Source organism: Gavia stellata, chromosome 4 (assembly GCF_030936135.1).
Source record: "Gavia stellata isolate bGavSte3 chromosome 4, bGavSte3.hap2, whole genome shotgun sequence".
Taxonomy (NCBI): Eukaryota; Metazoa; Chordata; class Aves; order Gaviiformes; family Gaviidae; genus Gavia; species Gavia stellata.
This window is the reverse complement of record NC_082597.1, coordinates 61,046,916-61,068,089: the sequence shown is the minus strand read 5'-3', so window position 1 is coordinate 61,068,089 and position 21,174 is coordinate 61,046,916. Positions and strand designations below refer to the sequence as shown.

Genomic DNA, 21,174 nt, shown 5'->3' with positions numbered 1-21,174 from the left:
TATTCTCCTGGAGAAACTGGCAGCTCGTGGCTTAGACAAGTATACTCTTTGCCGGGTGAAAAACTGGCTGGACGGCCGAACCCAGAGGGTCGTGGTGAATGGACCGAAATCCAGTTGGCGGCCGGTCACAAGCACAGTCCCCCAGGGCTCAGTTTTGGGGCCGGTCTTCTTTAATATATTCATCGATGATCTGGATGAGGGGGTTGAGTGTACCCTCAGCAAGTTTGCAGACGACACCAAGTTGGGCGGGAGTGTTGATCTGCTTGAGGGTAGGAAGGCTCTGCAGAGGGATCTGGACAGGCTGGATTGATGGGCTGAGGCCAATTGTATGAGGTTCAACAAGGCCAAGTGCCGGGTCCTGCACTTTGGCCACAACAACCACATGCAACGCTACAGGCTTGGGGATGAGTGGCTGGAAAGCTGCTCTGCAGAAAAGGACCTGGGGGTGTTGATTGACAGCCGGCTGAAGATGAGCCAGCAGTGTGCCCAGGTGGCCAAGAAGGCCAATGGCATCCTGGCCTGTATCAGAAATAGTGTGGCCAGCAGGAGCAGGGAGGTGATCGTGCGCCTATACCTGGCACTGGTGAGGTCACACCTCGAATCCTGTGTTCAGTTTTGGGCCCCTCACTACAAGAAGGACATTGAGGTGCTGGAGCGTGTCCAGAGAAGGGCAACGAAGCTGGTGAGGGGTCTGGAGCACAAGTCTAATGAGGAGCGGCTGAGGGAACTGGGGTTGTTCAGCCTGGAGAAGAGGAGGCTGAGGGGAGACCTCATCGCTCTCTACAACTACCTGAAAGGAGGTTGCAGAGAGGTGGGTGTTGGTCTCTTCTCCCAAGTGACTAGCGACAGGACGAGAGGAAATGGCCTCAAGTTGCTCTAGGGGAGGTTCAGGCTGGATATTAGGAAAAATCCCTTGACTGAGAGAGCAGTGAAATGCTGGAATAAGCTGCCCAGGGAAGTGGTGGACTCACCCTCACTGGAGGTGTTCAAGGAACGTGTGGACGTGGCATTGTGGGACATGGTTTAGTGGGCATGGGGGTGTTTGTTGATGGTTGGACTTGATGATCTTACAGGTCTTTTCCAACCTTAGTGATTCTGTGATTCTGTGACTAGGGCCTCTGTTAATCTGTGTTTACATGGCTTCTATCAGAAAGATTTCCTGATCTCATTTGCCCTCTATATAGTGCGATTAAATTTTTTTTATTCATTACAATTTGTACTTATTTTGGATCTACATCAAAATCAATATATTGTTATTTCAATTTTTATATGATTTGAGTCTCATGTGACAGGCTATAGAGATATGTTCCTGAAGAAGTATCTGCAGGGAAGTCCAGTGACCTCACCCATCATGTTCTGAAGCACAGGACTCATTACATTGTTGTTATGGAAGTTACAGTCACAAAATCAAGACAGAGCTTGTTTAAAAGCATTAAAGAACCATATCTTCAGAGAGGAAAAGAAAAAATAAGAGACCTTGTACTCAAGATTCAAACAGATGGCTGCCCTGGAAAGAAAGAAAGAGAGAAGATGAAAGCCTGCATTAAGATTTCCAGGTTTCTGGAGAAGTGAGCAATGGAGTAAGCAGCTGCTGTAGCCGCAAAGACTGAGCCGCACTGCCATGCAGAGGGCCCAGCAGAGAACTTAAGCAGTATGAAGGCCACAAGCCATTTGCCTGCTGCATTTCCCACCAAATGCAGGCTCTTAGCCACCCAGCATACCTGAAGGTTTCCTAACGTCAGTTCTGCTGGGGTTCCTACCAATCTTGAACATGAAAGATGACCCTCTGTGAAATATAAAGGCTCCAAACCATCTTGAGATAGAAAGAGAATACCTAAAAGATCAGAGCACTTTATACCACAATATTCCACAATGTAAATACATTTAAGAGCTGAAACCTTGGAACAACATAAAGCCCTAGTAGTTCCCAAGAGAGAATTGGATATAGACTGTTATAGACTGAAATACAGACTGTTGAATTGATTAGTACAAATATTTTATTTGTGCTTCTGGCCAGTTATAGAAAATAAAATATAAGTTCAATGATAAAAAATGTTCCCTGTAAAATGTTAATTGATTAAGGCCAAATGCATGTTACCAGAAATGAAGAAAGGGCTACATGATCTGTTCCCCATTATTAAAACAAGCCTTACAGCAAGCAATACTAGTGTAGTTTTGTGAAACTGGAGAAGATCACAAGGTTCATAATCTACTTTAGCTTACTCCAGTAAATCTTCTAAATCCACAGAGGTACTCTCCACACGTGTGGGGTCTCAGGACTGTAAATGGAAGGTCTGTGGTATTAATAGAAGAAAAGATCCTTATATATAATTGGAATTTCCCTTGTTCCAACTTGTGTCTGTTGCCTCTCATCCTGTCACTGTACACCTCTGAGAAGAGTTCAGCTCTAGCTAGTCTGTACCCTCCTGTTAGATAGTTGTAGATCATCCCTTTGCCTCTCTTCTTAAGGCTGGACAAACTCAGTTCTCTTCCTGTAAGTCATGTGCTTCAATCCCCTATCTGTCTTAATGGCCCTCCATTAGACTCACTCCAGTATGTCAGTGTCCTTTTTATAGTGGAGAGCCAAAAACACATGTGGTCTCCCAAGTGCCAAATAGAGAAGAATAATCAGTTCTTTAGGCCTGCTGACCACACTCCTGCTAATACAACCCACTATGTAGCTGGTCTTCTTCATTGTAAAGGCATGCTGGTGACTCACGTTCAACTTTTTGTCCACCAGAACTTGCAGGCAATTTTTAGCAAAGCTGCGTTCTCTCCAAACGGCCCCAACCTGTACCACTGCACAAGTTATGACACCGCAGATGCAGGACTTTGCATTATTCTCTGTACTATAAACCAACCATTCTTTCTGAATCATAGCTGCTAGACTCCAGAGTAACTGCTAGTTTGCACCTGGACTTCCCCAAAGACATGCTATCTGTGTATTGTCCCCACTATTCAATGACTATAGATGTGGTTCAGCAGTCACTGTAAAACATGGTACTTGGCAGAAAACATTTTTGTTGGATTTTTCAGATACATTTTCTTCTTAGAGAGGTGTAGGGTTCCTCAGCCAAGCACTTTCAGATAGGTAGGAAAATACTAGCCTTGAAGGAGCATGGCCATCTCCTTCTCATGTCCTCAGTGCTCTCTCTCTTGAAGTTGAAGAGAGACAGAGGACGCTTCCTGGACCAAAAGTATGCAAGAGAGATTAGGATAAGAAACTTTATAACTCCATGCTTAAGTGAATTAAAGTGCTGTATTTTAGCCAAAACTGATGAGTGTTCAAATAAAGGAGACAAGATCAATAGCTTCCAGACTAGGACACAGCATCCTTAATGACTAGAGAAAGCAAGAAGTGCAAACACTGCCTTACATGACTTGGCTTTGTTTGGGAGTCCAAGGGCACCCTGGACTACAGGAGGGACTAGATAGTCAAGCATCTTCTTCAAGAAGGGAAGGCTGCACCATAAAATGCCAGGCTTGCGCAGATCTTGCAGATCTTGCTTACCCGTCTATCGTATTGAAGGAATTAAAACACAAGATGTCTGCCTACCACACTGTGAAACAGCTCTATGACATACCCATTCCTCTCTCCCTTACTCTCCACAGAGAGACTATCACAGTTGTATCATGTGAACACCAGCTTGTCTGAGGTAGATTATGGAAACCACTCATATTTACAGCTAAGCACATGTGAATATAAGCATGAGAGCTCAGTGTTGAACAATGAAGATGGACATAGCACCTTATGTCCTGAAAATGGTTTTGGAGGGCATTTTCGGCTTTCATTTTGAAGTTGCTGGTTTGGCTGGTGTAAGACATGGCATGGTGTCTCTAGAATACCATCATAAAATCAAAAGAATAGCAGAAGTTTAAACTCTATCCAGTGTAAAAATGACATTGAACATTATAGAAAAACTCTGTACAAATAATTGTCTTCCCTTTCTCACAATAAATTGGTTACCCTGGTTGTTTATTTATCATGGTTTGTGTTTCATTTCAATAGCATATGTTTTAAGAGATTTTAAACTTCTGTGCTGAATTTGCATCAGATGTCCGCATGGCTCCACGAAGATGGGGAGGTTGCAGAAAGTGTCCATACGTCATCTGCTAATGAATGGCCGAAATAATGGTGGCCAACAAACACTGACCCTGCAGTTTCTTGTATCTAAGGAAACTGCTCCCCCCTTTACTCCTGGCTGTTCCTAGACAAGGGGTTGGGATAAATAAAGAAAGTAGGCAGGTTCTTCAACCTCAAATCCCACTCTATTCTTGAGTCAGCTGTGCTAAAGGTGTACGTTGTATGCTTCAGATGCAAATTAATACATCTCTCTCTCTCCCAAAAAAGGAACATCTGACCCCAGTGCAGGGAGATAGCTGAACTCCACAGTGTAGTTCTTTAACTCAAATCTTACCATACTTCCTCAGCCTGGGTAGCAATTTACTAGGAACATGGCAATAAAATAATAAAAAAAGGGAAAGACTTTCTCCTCATGAAGTGCACAAACGAGTCTGCAATTTAAAACTAGCCAGAGAAACATGCTGAGTCTCTCTATTTGTTATTGTGCTGAACACATCATTTCACTAAGTGGCATCTGCTTCCCAGCTGAGCTGGGAAATATCTTTTTTTAAAAGGTTATTTAAAATATCATTCTCCTATGCAAAAAAGTCCAACTGTATGTCTCGAAAGTTATAGAATTATTAGTGGCAATACAATTATTATGCATACTAAATAGTGTTTTTAAATGGATTTTAGATACACAGGAAGTTACAACTATGGTAGCTATAGCAACCAGCATCCCCATCCAATGCAGAGTCAGTATCCATCCTTACCACATGATACTGCTATTTCTGGACCACTTCACTACTCAGCTTACCACAGAAGTTCTTCGCAGGTAAGTTGGATTTATTACTCAACAATGCTTGCTATAACATTTTAAGTAAAATTGTGCTTGTAAATTTCTTATCAGCATATTAGCTGTCTGAATCAATAAGCTGTCATCAGCGTAGACATTGATGGTCCCTAATTTTTTATTTGCTAATATTACCTAGATTTTTTTTATTCTGGTGGAGATTCTTTCATCAGAAGTAGCTTTAGATTGTACTAAACTCTAAAATCCAGCAGTCTGAATCATAGAAAGTGTTTCTGTGTTAAGGAGTAGCTGAAACAAAAATGAATATAATTAGTTGTACATTTCTTATGTGTTGGGAACAGGAAGAGATTCCTAACAAGAAATAAAAGTGTTTTCATATAGTTGAAAGAAGATGCAGAGACCATAGTGAATTCTTCTGGGGCCTTTGCTTTTGACAATACATATGTTTAGGAATTTGCCAAAAATGTGAGTTCTGAATACAGTTTGAACAGCTTCAGGATGCCATTGCAAAGAAGTTCTGTTTAATCAGTATGCCATATTCTCCTACTATAATGCTGAGAAATGCTGTCAGTAACTATTTCAGGAGTATTTCAGTTCACAAAACTGAGACAGTAGAAACCAGCATAGATTAAGTGGGAAGATGATATTTGGCAACAGTTCAAAAGTAGTGCCACCATAGGGGGGCTTTAGTACATCATACAACTAGTGCTTCCCCAGTGTAGGAAGCTGCTCTCTGGGCTCTCTGCTGGAAGATTTGCAAAAGGCGGGCATAGGCAGGAGGTGATGGTATTGGGATATTCCACCCACATGGCAACCCTTATGCTTTATCTACTGGAAATTTATACAAGTATATTAGGGATGGTTTCATACCAGATGCAAAGATATGAATTTGGCAGTGCTTTGGACTAGAACGCTCGAAACCTGCATCTCATTCTGGTCTTTGGCATCAGTCTGCCAAGTGATTTCAGAATAGTAGTTTCTCTTTTTTATGCCTCATTTTCCCTAGCTGTAAGATAAGAATAATGGTATTGATCTCCTTAAAGATTTTTGAAATCTGCTGGGAAGATTGTCCTATACAACCCCAGTATGCTCATTTGGACCAGCTCAACAATGGCTCCCCAGCTTATGGAAAGAACAAGTTTACAACTTCTCACCTATATGTGTAGCACCTGTTCCATCAGACAGACTACATGAGATGTGAGGATTTGTTTGAGGGTTGTTGCACCTGCTGCATCTTCAATAGGAAGTACAGTGTCCTGTGATAGGTTTGTATAGATTGGTTTTTCAGTATAGGCCTTACCCTGTTATCTCAAGTTTTTTTCCAGAATGTATCACTTTCTGACTTAGAATTGGCTCACCAATTTTCTTACTCTTTCTTACCCTTTACTGCAGAAAACCCACAAGTGCTGGTTCTGAAATGATCTGTAAGGTCATGAATTTGTATGTAAAATGGAGAATTAGGCTTTTACTGTTTAGAAATGCTATCACCTGCACGAGGAGTTTCTTTCTACACTCTGACAACTGTCTTTATCACACTGACATAGACAGCATAAGTTAAGCAAGAAATAAATAAAGGAAAGCAAGATCAATACATATGTAGTTTACTCATGTCCTGGTTAACATGTTACATGGAAATAGTAGCATACATTAAAATCAAGCAAATATTTTTCATACTGTAGTAGGCTGTCTCTACAATTGCAGATGTCAGATCATTTCTTCCTGTCTTGCTAGCCCTTGAACTGTCCTGGACACACATGAAAAACAGCTACCCTTTAATGATCACAGTTCAGATCAAAATGATTTCAGCTCGTATTTAGCATGTTCTTTCTCATGCTGCTTGTAAACCGAGATGGAATCTCACAACAGGACGCAGCTAACAAAACCCTATCAATGTGTTCATTCTGTATTGAAAGGAGCGACAAACTGAAACCCTACTTTCAGAAATAACCTAAAAGTCTTGAATGATTTTAATATGTAATTTGCTGACATTCTTTTTAAAGCTAAGTGAGCTTCTGTAAAATGCCTGCCCTGATGATAAGTCCTTTCTATACTACTTTTAACCAACAAAAGCTCATAATGTACTGTTGCCTGCAAAGCCTAATAAGATGTTAGGGAACTACTCTTTTTCTAGCAGACTTTCTAAGGGGAACATGGTGCAAGGAATTGCAGTAGGACTCATGACATTGCAAAATCAAAATACAGGAAGCCAAATTTGCAGTGAATATATAAACAGCTGCCACTATACTGAAACCGAAGAAGATGCAATGTGTATAGCTGTGGTAATATAATCAGTTGAGAAGAGGAGGCATTGACCATAACTGTTCAAAAGAACTCTTTGTTATAGTGTACATTCAGTCCAAATATAGAACTCTGGCTCAGCTTTAGCTAACATTCTATCATGCTCTTTGGGATCGTGTCTAGGGATTAACTCCTAGGAAAAAATCTGTCTGTGGGGTAAGTTGTCCTCTACAAATGTGGAATCAGAGAGAGACCTTGTTCCAGACAGGGGTCTGAGCTGAAACAGGCGACATGTAATAGAGGTGGGTTTTACGCTGCAGCTATGAATTACTTTTTTGGTCTCAAAGAACACCATGTCCAACCACTTCATGTGAAAGAGAGCAACATACTCCACATTTTATCAGATCTGTTATTTTAAGGCTATTTTTCATCCCAGAGCAATGTACCTAAAGGAAAACAGAGAGCTATGTTTGATTTTTTGTTCGTTTTTTTAGCAGAACTTTAAGATGGATTATTTCACCGATACGATTTACAGACCATCAACAAAAAAAGTGGAATTGGAGCAAAGGGAATAACTTCTATTTGGTAGAATTGGAGAACTGGACAGCTGGCAGAGGGGAAGGGAATGAGTGACCCTTTAAATTGTATTTGCCAACATGTAACATGTTGATCGCAACCTGACAATACAATGATGGTTGCATTGTATTAATTTTAGGATGTCTGTTGCGGTTTTGTCATTGGAATCCTTACAGTGGGGTTGTGTTGGGGAAGAAGTCACACAGCTGTAGATCTTGTACTATGTACAGCTCTTGAAAAGTGCAGGTGAGGGTCCCAAGCCAAGCCTATCTCACCTGACCAGTGGCAAGTCCATGTTAGTGAGAGGCTTCTGCATAATTTGAATCCCCCAGTGTTAGAGGAAATGAGACAGTGGTAGCTGCTAAGGCCGATACCGCTGAAGTACCATGTGTCACAGCTGCACACTCACTCACATGCCGTCCTCTAACAGGCTGGTGAGAGCCTTTGAGGTTATTGTTATCCCCCATCTCTGAGACAGTCTTGGAGCTTGCCTTGGCTCACAGAGGAATGTGGTAAGTGTCTTGTGACTTTGGGCTAAATAGAAATTTTGATAAGTAGCTCATAGTTTCAGAAAGATCAGTGACTCTCAGACGGACTAGAAGGCAAAAAAAATGGAGGAGATGGCTTGTAAAAAACTTTATAGGGGAGTAAATGTTCTGCTGAAGTAATATCTGCAGCTACTAACCCAGCATAAGCCTAAAACTGGCTCCTTCTGACAGTATAGGCTGGCTAATTCCCACTGATGGCTAAGAGTCTTTTTGTTGACAGGCACAGTCTGTTCAAACCTTGGTCTTAATCCGTTTTGGTTTTTTTTCCTTTCATCAGCATCTGTGAATAGTTCTCAGAACAGTTGCTTCCTTGTAACTCCAGGCCTGATTGCTCATTTCTTGACTTGGCTTACTGGCCAGGAGCCTGGCACACAAATAAAGAAATATGATCTACACAGATTGATTTGTTACTACCTACTCCTGTAAGCCATAGTGCAGAAGTGCATACAATCCTATGATGCTACTGCATAGTCATTCGGAAGGGGACTGTGTAATGTGTGTACATAAACACATCTATACTGACTTTATGTTTCATCAGTCGTCTGCCTCTGCAGTTTTCGGTACCAGATGCCAGGGTAGAAAATACACAACAACTCTGTCTAAAAGCCTCTGAGCATTCCTATCAACCTATGTCAAGTTTAGCAGAGAGATGCCCCCTTCAAAGGTAACCCCTTCACAATGTCACCACCTAATCCACCTCCATAATGTACACTTGACTGGCTTTTGATCACAGCTTTTGTCTGCAGGTTTCAACCCAGCTGGACAGGTCTTGATCCTCTTTCAAGCTATCCATAAATATCTCAATTCACATCATTCCACCTCTTCCTTAAACACCTCTTCCTTTTTTGTACTTACAGACTTCTTAAAGATAGGTTGTATGAAACATATATTCTCTTGTTAATTTTAAGCCTGCTATCGCATAATTGCATTGGGTGCCCTATGTTTTTTCAGTGATGAAGAATAGGGAATATTCATTCCTTATTTATCTACTCTCACCATTTGAGACATAGATCTGCATCATTCCTCCCACCTCCTTGCTGTCATCTCTTTTCCAGACTTAAGAGTTATCATCCATTTAGTTTCTCCTCTGATGTACGCTTTACACACAGGAGTTATCTAAGGACTGTAGGTGCACTGCAGGGCAGACATAGTCTGGTGGGCACACGGACATCCTGTTCTCTCAGTTGTGCTGAGCAGGGAACCTACTGGAGCTGCAGCTCCCCTCCAGCCTTTCTGTGCAAGCCTGATCTCAGAGTAGGTAGGAGGGATTCAGTGAAGAAGCTGCCACATTAGCCACTTAGATCTGGGAAGCACTCCTAGATCCCATGCTGCATACAGCCTTATTTTACCTTTTCTTCCTCTGCACTTCCAAGATGGAGTCACCACCTCCAAATGGCACATCTCAGGTGGAGGTACTTAACAGAGAGCCACAGAAGTGGCATAGCAGTGTTTCCTTTTTTGTTCCTTGAGATGCAGTTCCCACCTTAAAGACAAGCATTTTTTTTTGCTGCTTTTAAGCTATCTCCTGTTGCACTCAAGAGCATAGCCAGGGTCAACTGTTCCTGAACTGGGGCTCTGTCCTCAAGAAGCACTAATGAGCTTCTGGGAGGAGCACATTTGTATCAGCAAGTGCTTGCGCTGCTGTTTTGTTGTCGTCAGATTTGGTTTATGAAGAGCATAATTGACTTCCATGGTTGGGCAGAACAAACCAGCCTGGAAAACACTGCAGTAGTACAATCCACTGTGAAGTGATAGGTTGGGTCTGCACTTCTCAGAGGCACAGAGCACAGTATTGGGGCCATAGTTAAAGGAGCTTTAAGCAGTTTTTGTACTCTGACTCTCCTGAACTGCTCTGAGGACTGTGGTGGTCTCACTTAACTTCCCAGAAATGCCCTAGGAGTTGCAGCACCACTTAGTTTCTCTGTGCAATGTTGCATGCCACAATTCTACTCAACCACATCTCCACTTCCCTTCATATGCTTCTACAGCAGCATTTACATAGAGGCAGTACTGGAAGAAAGTAGTAACTGTTTTTTGTTACAGTGGGGGAGCCAAAGAAATCCTCTTCCAGGCAGAGCTTGTGCTTTAGCGTCCATTCACATTGTTCTGGCCCATCTACATCACAAAAAAAGAAGGGGAAAAGTTCTTGGCCCCCCAGCACATACACAGTATAAGCTCATGAGTATACCAATGCAGTAAGAATAATATACCCTTCCCAGTAACCACTCTGTCATCAAAGAGCTAGTAATGACAGAAAGAAAAAAATACTCTCCAAACCCCACCCATGCAACAAGAATCATTGTTCCTAACTGCACGGCTTCATAACGGACTTGAGATTGTTAGAATGTAATTGAAGTAATTATGTATTGAATGCAACAGGAAACAGATGGCTTAACTTCTTTTCAAATAATTACAAATATTATTTTCATAAGGCTCCAAATACCACTCCCATAAGTACCAAAAGAACTTAGATTGACTTGAAAGTTCCACCCAACCTATTTGACAGACTAATATTCAATAAGCTTCAATTTGTGGAGAAAAGGATCAAATTAAGGGTTATGAAGATGCAGTCAATCAATAGTTTTGATTATGTCATTTTTTGAGAGTTTAAGCATATTTTTAATGAAGTTAATTTATAGCCAGTTCTTCACAATTGCTGTAATTTCTGGTATGAGTTATTTGCAAGTCCTAAAGTAGTGGCTAATATACAACATTAACTTACAGCATTCTGCATAAGTGTGAGCTAATGCAATGTAAAGTCAGAGACACATTCATAAGGAAAATATTTTGCTGTTTGGACAGAGACACCTTTCACCTCTATGCATAATCAGTCAGTGAGTCGAGGATAAGAATAAAGAGATTATTCTCCATCCTCACACTGCAGGAACTCAGTCTTCACTTCATGGGAGGACATATTTAACCTTGTATTTTCTAAAATAATACTAAAAAAATTGAATTAATTTTACATTTTTGGGCAAGGCCTTAACAATAATCTGCTCAAAGTCTCCCAGACTTAAAGGGCTTCTTGTCTAGGTCTAATGGCAGCAGCAGCAGCAAGTGTGAGTTAACCCAGAAAATGGTAATTTCCTGTCAAGAGCCCTCCAACAAATGTCGCTTTTATATCTGGCAAAGATCACTAGGCCCCAGTGTTTTGAGTTCAGCATGCTTAAGCACTCTTCATTAAACCGGATGTAGAGTGTGAAAGGTGATTCAGGCAGCATGGGCAGGCATCCGCCCAGATGGCTATGCTTTGGACACTCCAACAAGGCTGAATAGATGCTTCATTGGGTGAGTTAATAGTCAGGCAGGGGCCAATGAGTACTTTAAAAATATTGTCTTTCAATAGTCTCTTCACTGTAGGGAAAAAGAAGTCACTGACTCATTTGTGATTAGCTGACCCACCATTACAAAACTTTCCATCTTGCATTCAGTCATAACAGAATTTATTGTAAAATACTAGATATTTAGAGTCCATGTTATTTTCAAGCAATTATTCTTTTTACATTCATGACACATTCATAAACACAGCTGCATCGGGTGCGCTTGATGAAAAGGAAAAGCAGCACGCTGTATCCTGTCCCCTCATGCACAGCCATTAGCCCTGCCTTCTTAGTAAGCCTTAGCATGGCCTCTTGACTGCAGATAGGAGGAGGATTATCTTTTCTTTTCAGTGCATCCTGAAGTTCATTCTGGGATCCAAGGTTTCATTCCCCCAATGGCACAGGCTTTGTGTGTCCAAACTACCTAAAGGATGTTATGTGGCTTCCTCAGAAGACCCACCACAATATTCCTAGAGTTCATTTTGTTTCTCTTGTTCATAGATGAAAGTTTTGCAGTCTACAAATTATCAAGTAGCAAATTATCCCGGCTGAAGCCAGGGCTTTCTCTTGGCATTTGTAAGGGGTATGAAAGCAAGTAGTTCTCCTGTTAAAAGTCACAATCTCAGTTTCACAATCTCAAAGGAAAATTGCACTGAGTCAGGATGGCAAAAGATTCTGTAACGCTTAACAGCAAAGTAGATCAATTATTGCATTCGGTATAAGAAAAGAGATAATTATTGGTGTATTATGGCAAAAGTCTAGATTAATCTTGTTGTAAGTATATTCTTTAATACAAGAATCTACAGTGACTTCAGATGTAGATCAATGGGTAATAAAGGCAAAGACCATGATAGCTGATATCAAGTGAAACACTACTGAAGGCAAAGAAGAATGTTTCTAGCTTGGCCCACATCTTGCAGCTCCACAGGTGACATACAGAAAAATGAAATTTAAAAATGTATTATTTGTGTGGTGTTTTTTTCCCAATGATCCATCCTGGTCCTGACTCCTACCATCTCAAAGCAGTTTGTACACAGTCATTAGTGGGACATTTGAGATCAGCCAGGAAAAACAACTTATGGATTTGACAACTACGGAAAAGAGACTTTTATTTAACTTGAGCCAACCTAACTAGTGGATTACATCATGTAGCAGGAGGAAGAAAAGAGCCATCTTCTGAGGATTTCTCATCTTCTGTCTTAAATATTTATCTCAAGGTTTGATAAATCCTTCCGGTGGCTGTAGACAGAGCACAGATGACCCACTTTTATTACATTCCTGACTTTTTGTTAACTAAAGTTAGGTGAGATGAATTTAACTCTGAAGCTACAGCGAATCACAAGACAACTTGTTTCCTCTGTATTCATTATGGCAAGAGCTTTGTTCATGAAAACGTTCAGGCAAAGGCAGTCAGCAGGCACTAGCATGAAAATGACTTTTGTGTATTGACAGTGCAGACCGGGAAAGCAACATCCTAAATCTATTAGCTAGTCTCCCAAACATTAAAAATACTAAAATTGTTCAACTTTTTCTGGAACATCTTACATTTACTTAGAATGCTTGCAGATTGGTTGTCTTTTGACAGAGTGCCCTGTCCTTAATTAATGAGTTAAAGGAAAGAACCATGATCCTAAATTCAAGTCACCTCATTTAAAACTTCAGATCTTGAGTTTCATTGTTGCTGGGCACTGGCAGTTCATATCTTCAGCAAAAGCTTCTGGAAAGCCAAGAAGTCTAAAAACTTGATTCCTCTACAAAGAAATATAAGGCTTTCTGTGATCAATGCCCAAGTTCTACTGAATTTTCCTACTGAAAAGCCCTTCTCTGGGGTCAAGATGGAAACTTAGATGATCTTGTATAGACTTGTGGCCAGTGTTGCCAATATAGCTTATTCTGATCGCTGTATTAGCAGTACCAGTTGAAGTGTTGATGTTCCAGTATGGTGCTGCCATTTACCAGCCTGTTTCAGCAGCTGACTGCACAGGTAAATCCACAGTCTCTGTGGCAATGAGATGTATACGCTAAATAATGCATTGTACAGCTTTGATGTCTTCCCTCTCATCTGCTAACAGGCCTGTCTCCCCAGGACACGTTGGAATATGCTAAATCACTAACTAGAGTATGGTCAAAAATAGTCTTCTCTTTCTCCTCTCTAATTAGGAGTGGCCAGCATATGGCTTTTGAGCTGCCTGAGCCTTGTGAACTGTTCAAATACATTTGCCAAGAAAGGGCTGCCTTCCTGGCTGCGGTCTGGAGGGAGTCAGTAGAAACTCATCTTGGAGGCATTGCTGTAATTGCCTTGGGGACCAGCTTATGCAACTGATTAGCCCCAGCCCCATCCGGCAGTGGAGTAACGTAATGAGACCTTTGGGGAATCACTGTCATCTCCCTCCTATGAAAAACTACTGCAGCTCTTCTCTCCACGATCCTCCAAAATATGGGGAAGGGGTTTTACAGTCCTCAGACATACAAAGTTTTGGCATGCAGCTTGCAAGGTTTGTAAGCATCAGAAGAGGTGATCGTCCTACTTTGGTGAGAGTTTCTATTTAAGGAAATACCACAGTGTCAAACAACCCGAGATAATGAAATTTTAAATTATGACACTTTTTGTAGAAAATGTATAAAGGTGTAAAATGTATTTGCTCTGAAGATACATGGCTGGTCAAGGGGAACAGGGATCCTAACCATGTCTGCGATGCAGATGGATAATAGGAGGGCAAAACGGGGAGAGCCATTTCTTAGGCACAGCACACAGATGATCTGCTCCTGTAAGACAGGCAATAAGATAAACACATGTTAAGCAAGCACTCATAAGCACAGTTTACTTTCTGTTGCCGGGCAGCCTGTGGCTATAGAGGGCAAAAGCTGTTCTCTGTTTTTCTGCCTATCCTATCCTCATCACATCTTCTCCTTAGTGGGAAGCATTTGTTGAACTTCTTTGATTTCTAGTTTCCAACTGTCACTGCAAACAGCTCGGAAATAGAGAGATTATTCTTCTTCCTGCTTCTTTTTATAAGTTCTCCAATTAGCTGCTTGCTCTGAGGCCAGACCATACTGTTTTTCTGCAGAAACTGGCAGGATGGCTTGTAAACATTTAAAAGGGAAGGCACCTTTCCAGTAATAAAGATGCTTTTGCTCTCCTCTCTTAAAACTCAGTTGAGTGAGCAGGAGTTGGGACATTTTATACTCTGTTTTTTACTGAATAGCAAGTTTCCAAGTAAAAGCTGTGAGAAAAAGATTAGACTAATTCAATTTATTTTTCTGCTTACAGAAATACCTGCCAGTACCTAGCTCTTCAATAAATTAATTTGATATTTAAATGCAGTGACTGCTTTGCAAGACTTTCCCTGGCACTTTGGTTTGACTGCAGGCACTAGTTATCTGATATTCCACCTTCAGTATGTTACTTAATTGTTGGAGGGCTGCTGATTTTGCTTTGTTAAACATGGAATTGTGATACCACCAGCCCTTATTTTAAAATTAAGTATGAGGTAGATAATTCCTTAATTTGTTTTTCTTTGTTTTTATTGTAGTATCCTTTCAACAGCCCAACATCAAGAATGGAGCCCTGTTTGATGAGCAGTACTCCAAGGCTGCATCCCACACCAGTGACTCCTCGCTGGCCGGAGGTCCCGGCTGCGAACTCCTGCTACACAAGCCCATCCATGCATTCCACAAGATATGGAAATTCTAGTGACATGTACACCCCCTTGACTACGCGCAGAAATTCTGAATATGAGCACATGCAACACTTTCCCGGCTTTGCCTACATCAATGGGGAAGCCACCACAGGTTGGGCTAAATGAAAATGACTGGTATCAGCTAAGCCCATATACTTAAAAGAGTTATAAAAACGTCATGTTATGTGGGACTTTTCATGGACGATCTTCAAGGGAGGTGAAGATGGAAAAGATCCTGGGCAGGCAAACATAGTTCATAATGTGGGCAGATTGCAGACCAGTATGACTGAATGTTCCTGTAGCCAAAAAAGATTTTTGTGCTGTTCTAGACCACTTTTTGGGCCAACCTGTGCCTTTTTTAATTCTGGCATGTGGGCCAGCCCTGTGTGATGTTAGTCTGAGTGAGCCATTTTTGCCCCCCTCTCTTATTGACAAATGTTAATGAGTCTTACAAAAAAAAAAAAAGTACTGGAATGGGATCTATTTATAATTTGAGTTAAAGACAGGAAATTCACCCTCAGCAAAACTCTGTCATCTGTTCTTATTTTAAGCTCTTAATGCATTTCTTAAAAACCATTCTGCCAAGTCATCACTTGTTCATATCAATTCCTCTATCTGGCTCCTTAAAAGACATATGTTGTTGTAGGTTTCAGTTTACACCTAACTTTGTATATTGATGCACCTTTCTGTTGATCCAGTAAGTTTGATCTTTACAAAAGAGAAGAAAAGACATGTAGCATTGAATTATACACTGCCTTAAGTTGACTATTGTTCTTATTATATATGTATTTGTGTTAAGTTTGCACAATCTGGAAAAATCTAATTTCTCTGGTCAGTAATGACAAGGTTAAGAAGGGACTTGGGGACTGGGAAGATTTTGGATTCAGAGCCACATATGTTAAATATGATGATATGAAGCAATTATGTAAAGAAAATGACAATGCAAACGATTATTCATCTAATTACCTACTGACAGGTATGAAACTGTTCTATCAATTCCTTCATGTGGTGATAATTCTATATACTTCTACAAGAGCAAAATTCAAAGCTGTGCCTTTGAACTTATTCTGTACTGTGTATGTGTGGAAAAATGTATTGTATTTTGGGGAGATTTTTTCTTAGACATTTTCTGTCAGATTTGTAGCTATTTGTGAGTTTTTGTTAGATTTTATTAACATAGCTTTTTCTTCTGTATTATAAAATGCACCAAGCAATTATGGTGGACCTATTACCCTATGGGTAAGAAATAAATAAATGGAAATATGACATCAGGCATTTTAGTAATTGTTTTGTAAATAAAATCTTTGATAGCACCCAGTGTGATAATAACCATGTTTATGCCTAAAATGGACAAAAGTGTTATTTGTACAGTTGTGCAAGATATAAGAGGGATTTTCACACTCAAATAAAGTTCTTGAAACTAAATAGATACCATTTAAATTTACTTAAATGCAGAAGCAAACCTTCAAAAAACCATAAATGCGACAATGTATGCTTTTATCCAACAAAAGACTTGAGAACATATAGAACTCACAGCAAATGAGTGGTCCTACACCTGTGCTTTCAGCTGGAAGTGCTCAAGGCTATGAACAGATTGATGACTTCATATTGTTTGGTTTAAGTCCTGCTGCTGTTGCTCACCCAAGCCAGTGTACTCACCAAGGCAGGTAAGATGTGCTATCTTCTTTACAGTACCTCGTAACAAACATGTTGCCACTGGAGTACTGGAAATGGAAAAGTAATTTTTCCTTAGGTGAGTAAATAAAGTGGCAAAATTCTCAGATCTTGTATATTTAACTAGTGGGTAAACTGCTGAGAGTTCGGGGTCTAAAGTAAGTACAGGAATGAGCTGGAAATCTGCAAGGATTGAGGGAGGAAGGGGTTCCAGGACAGGTTTTGCAAGTGTTCAGGCTCTTAAGCATTCAGCCAAGGTCCAGGTGGGGTTTTCAGAAATGCAGCAGAAGCTTATGCCTACCCTTAGGTACCTGATGAAAACCTTGTTTCCTGGGCTGGTGTCACGGACCTTTGAAATTTTACCCTTGTCAGCTGGTGTTATTACCCAATATACATTTACTCTTCACTTTTATTAAGGACAAGGGAGATCAGGCTTAGGCTAACTCATCTATTTTATTCTTATTCAAGTTACCTTCAGGCAAAATTGTCTACATGTGAAGAAGGTAAGTCATGTGAGGAAGTTTTTTCAGTGGCCAGTCTTTAGCAGCTGGAGTTTTGACATGTTTGAGACCAAAGTCCTGCTTTGCATTTTGTTGTTGAAGATGTTTAAATCAAAGCATTGATTCTGGCCTATTAATTCTTAACAAGCATAGAACTATCTGCCTCATCAAGACTGTGAGAAATTAGTATGAAAAAGGTAGTGTCACTAGAATAGAAAAATCCGCTTTCTCTTTCTCAACGAATTCCAAATCTCTGCATTGCATTGCATCTGCCAAGACCCCACTGTGACACTGTTTGCTTGTTTACAAGAACATCGATTAATCTCTGGTTACCTGATGGACTATTGGCCATGACCTGCCATGGTCCCTCTAAGGACCAGACGCATCGGTGAGACGTTTGTGAGCAGAATGGACCAGTAACTCAAAGCTGGGTCTTTGGAAGTATCAGGAAGGAGGTGAACCCCAGCACCACTCAAGGGAAGCCAGAAGCACTTCCTACATATTTTACACCAACTTGTTAAACCAAATAAAGTCTCATCCCCATTGACTGAAAGAGGAGAAAATGAGATGATTTTAGTATACAAATGTCCTTGTCATAACCCAACTATTCTGAGGGGTTATGCGCTGCTTAAGGTTCAGACTGCTGCGGAGACAGAGCCGGGTATTGGGCCCCACACCCGGACTCCTCCTCAGCTGTCTTACTTCCACCCAACTCTTTAAAATGGGTGTGTGTGCAATACCAAACCAGTGCCCACAAAACGATGTTTGAGAATAAGAGATACCTTATCAAAATTAAAATGATAGCAATACAAATCAAACTTACAATTGCAATTATGGCAACTAGCAGTGTCATATGGTCAAGCGCCCTTGACCGGGAGGATCTCACCGCGCTAGTGAGATCCTCAGCTAACTCTTTCCAAAGCTCAGCTTTTATATGCAAGGTTGCTTTACCTATGCCAATTACTTGCAGCTATGATCCGAAATCAAACCACAAAAACCACAGGCTGACTGCCTTTTCTGCTGACTGCCTTTCTGCTGGTTGGGCACCTTCTGTACTGGGTATTTATGGGTAATTGTGGTTTGTACCCGAAAGGGGGAGGGAGCTATCAGTAGGGGGTCATCCATAGTCTACAACAACCCTTCAACACCTTTGGGGACAACTCAGTTACCCTGACTTGAAGAGCCCAGGAAGACTGTTCAGGAAGGAGGATGGATATTGAACACAGTGTCAGCCCCAGAAACAATAAAGTCTTTCTGAGTGGAGAACTGCAACACTGTGCACGATGTGCTGGGAGAAGGAATTTTTACCAACAGCAGCACCCCAAAGCTGCTCATAACAAAGAGCCACAGAACATTGTCAGTCAGATAGGTCTTTGAAAGTCTTTTGCAAAAGAACCTCCACAGTCTGTCTTTTTTTTTTTTTTTAATTCATTTAGAAACTTGTGTTGATGTCACAGGAGTCTGAATGTGCACTTCCAAGTACCTTTGAACTGCTTCCTGATGAGGGCTTTGAAATTTAAACTGGACTTTCATGGGGAGCAATGTATAGATTACCAAACACAGCTCTACAGAGGTCACCATCACCATCTGCATCAGAAGCACTGCAAGGGAAAGCAGGCGCCCTCGTCGACCACCACAGGTCAGAACCCAACATATTAATATAAACTGCCACAGCTTTCAGGTCACAGAGGTATATACCAGGCTGTGAAGTGCAACGGCTCATGAGAGGATGATAACCTCTGGGTAGAATGGCTGGTTAGGGGCAGGAATCTCTTAAATCATCCTAGTACAAATTGCCAAACCTCCTGAGTCACAGCCTGCAGCCTGTTAATTAAGCCCTTCCCTTGACCATCGTAACTGAAACTGCTGTTTCTTGCCTAGCCATGTATTTATGTGCATATAAAGTAAATATGTGACTACACAAATCTTTCTGAAGAAGCTTTTATACCACATGCCAAAATATTCAACCTCATTTTCACTTTCTCTTCCTTTCTTCCTTTCTTTTTCCCCTTTTTCTTTTTTCTTCTTTTTCTTTTTTTCTTTTCTTTTTTTCTTGTTCACTTTCTGTCTTTCTCCTCTTTTTCTCCTCACAACAAATAAACATTTTATTGAAAGTGTTATCTTTCTGTTGGGCTAAAACATATAGCAAAAGATAGATAGATAGATAGATGTAATATATACAATATAATATATTGTACTATTATATATTATAGCATAACTAACATAACATAGTATTTTAAATAGATGGACACACTCACAAACATGTATGTATGTATACATATAAAAATCCATTACAATTCTTCAAGATTTTTCATTACCAGGTAGAAAAAAAACTCAGCGGGGGAAGAGCAGTGAGAACTCCATTCACTAGCATGAATCCTGTTTCTGTCAGGCTACCTCTTGCTGCTAAGGTCACTACCCTTTGACAAAAATGGCCTCTGACCTTCCCAGCCCCACAATTCTGTTGTGACTGACCCTGAAACCCATGAAATTCAGGGGCAGACATCGCTTTGGAAGGTTTAGATAAAGCTGACTAACATGGGAAGGGCTCATGGTATGCACCCATCTGAAAAGGTCTGGCAGTTCTTTGGTAGAGGATGCAATTTATTCTGTCCCCCTCTTTCATTGAAATCCTAATCTTTCGTATGCTACCTAAAGTGGAAACTAAAACGCACTGATGATGTATAACAATGTGCCTTTAAAGGGCAGTAGCAGTTTTCTAGTCTATTTTTTAGTGTTGGTTTTTTTTTACTTTAAACAACAACTTTAATTGGCAATGTATAAGTAAAATGAGTGTTTCACTGTGCTGTGAAGTAAATCTAAGCAGGCTTATGCTTTATTATAGAGTTGTAAATCAAACAAGCAAAGGATTATTTTTACTGGGTTTCTCTCAAAAGCTGCATTAGCATACACATTGACCTGACTCAGAAGAAATGGTTATGTACTTTGGGCTGGATTATGTTATTCCTTGCAGGCCAATGACCATGTTGTTCTGGTTGTGTATCTCAGTTCAACTCATTGTGGCAAGAAACCCCTAACCAGGAAATTCAGGTCCTAGTTTGGGTCAAACACACGCAGGCATACGCCGACATGTCTTGGCACCTTCAGCGCTCTTTGGAGCCGCCGTCCACCCGCAGACGAAACCTCCTTGCCCTCATCATATTTTCCACCACGGAGCTGATCATTTCTGAGATAAAAAGTTTCTCTTCATGACCACGGAGTACCTCCTGAATTGCTGCTGAATGAATAAACACTTCAAGGAGAGACCGACTGCAGCTCCCTTGTGGAGTTTTATCATGGTGGTTTTTTGTTAACTTTGATGCATCGTCTTCTGCTATCGGGACAGTGAATTTTGATTATAGGGCACCCTGGGCATGGAATACTATGTACCTTCTCAGCTGTAGTTTACAGGCAAGGCCTTGCAGAGCACTTGGGAGAGGTATCTCACCTTGGCGCTGTCACGGCAGGCTCTCGCCCGGCCGTGCGGTGCGGCCCAGACTCCCCTCACACCACCTCCCCTGCAAAACACAGCAGCGGCCCAGCACCGGCACCTCTGCCCCGCACCGCCCGGGTTGCTCACACCCGTATCAACAACCTCCAAAAAGTACATTGACCCCTCCGTGAAAGGACAGGCGGGCAGTTTTGGAAGGCAGCCATGATGTCCCTCAGGGAGGGAGTTCTGTCTCCAAATGGAAACGGAGAATTTTCGCGCACCCCCACTCCGGTGGCTCGGACTTGAGAAAAAAGGTTTAACTGTTTTG

At 41.1% G+C, this 21,174-nt stretch overlaps 1 protein-coding gene across 1 annotated transcript in view; it reads left to right on the top strand.

Moving 5' to 3' along the window:
• Positions 1-15,365, top strand: part of RFX4 (regulatory factor X4) — a 97,785-nt gene extending 82,420 nt beyond the window's left edge. The window contains exons 17-18 of the mRNA XM_059816707.1: positions 4,760-4,898; positions 15,093-15,365. Coding sequence (XP_059672690.1) covers positions 4,760-4,898; positions 15,093-15,365 — 412 coding nt within the window. The remainder of the gene's footprint in view (positions 1-4,759; positions 4,899-15,092) is intronic.
• The last annotated feature ends 5,809 nt before the right edge of the window (positions 15,366-21,174 follow it).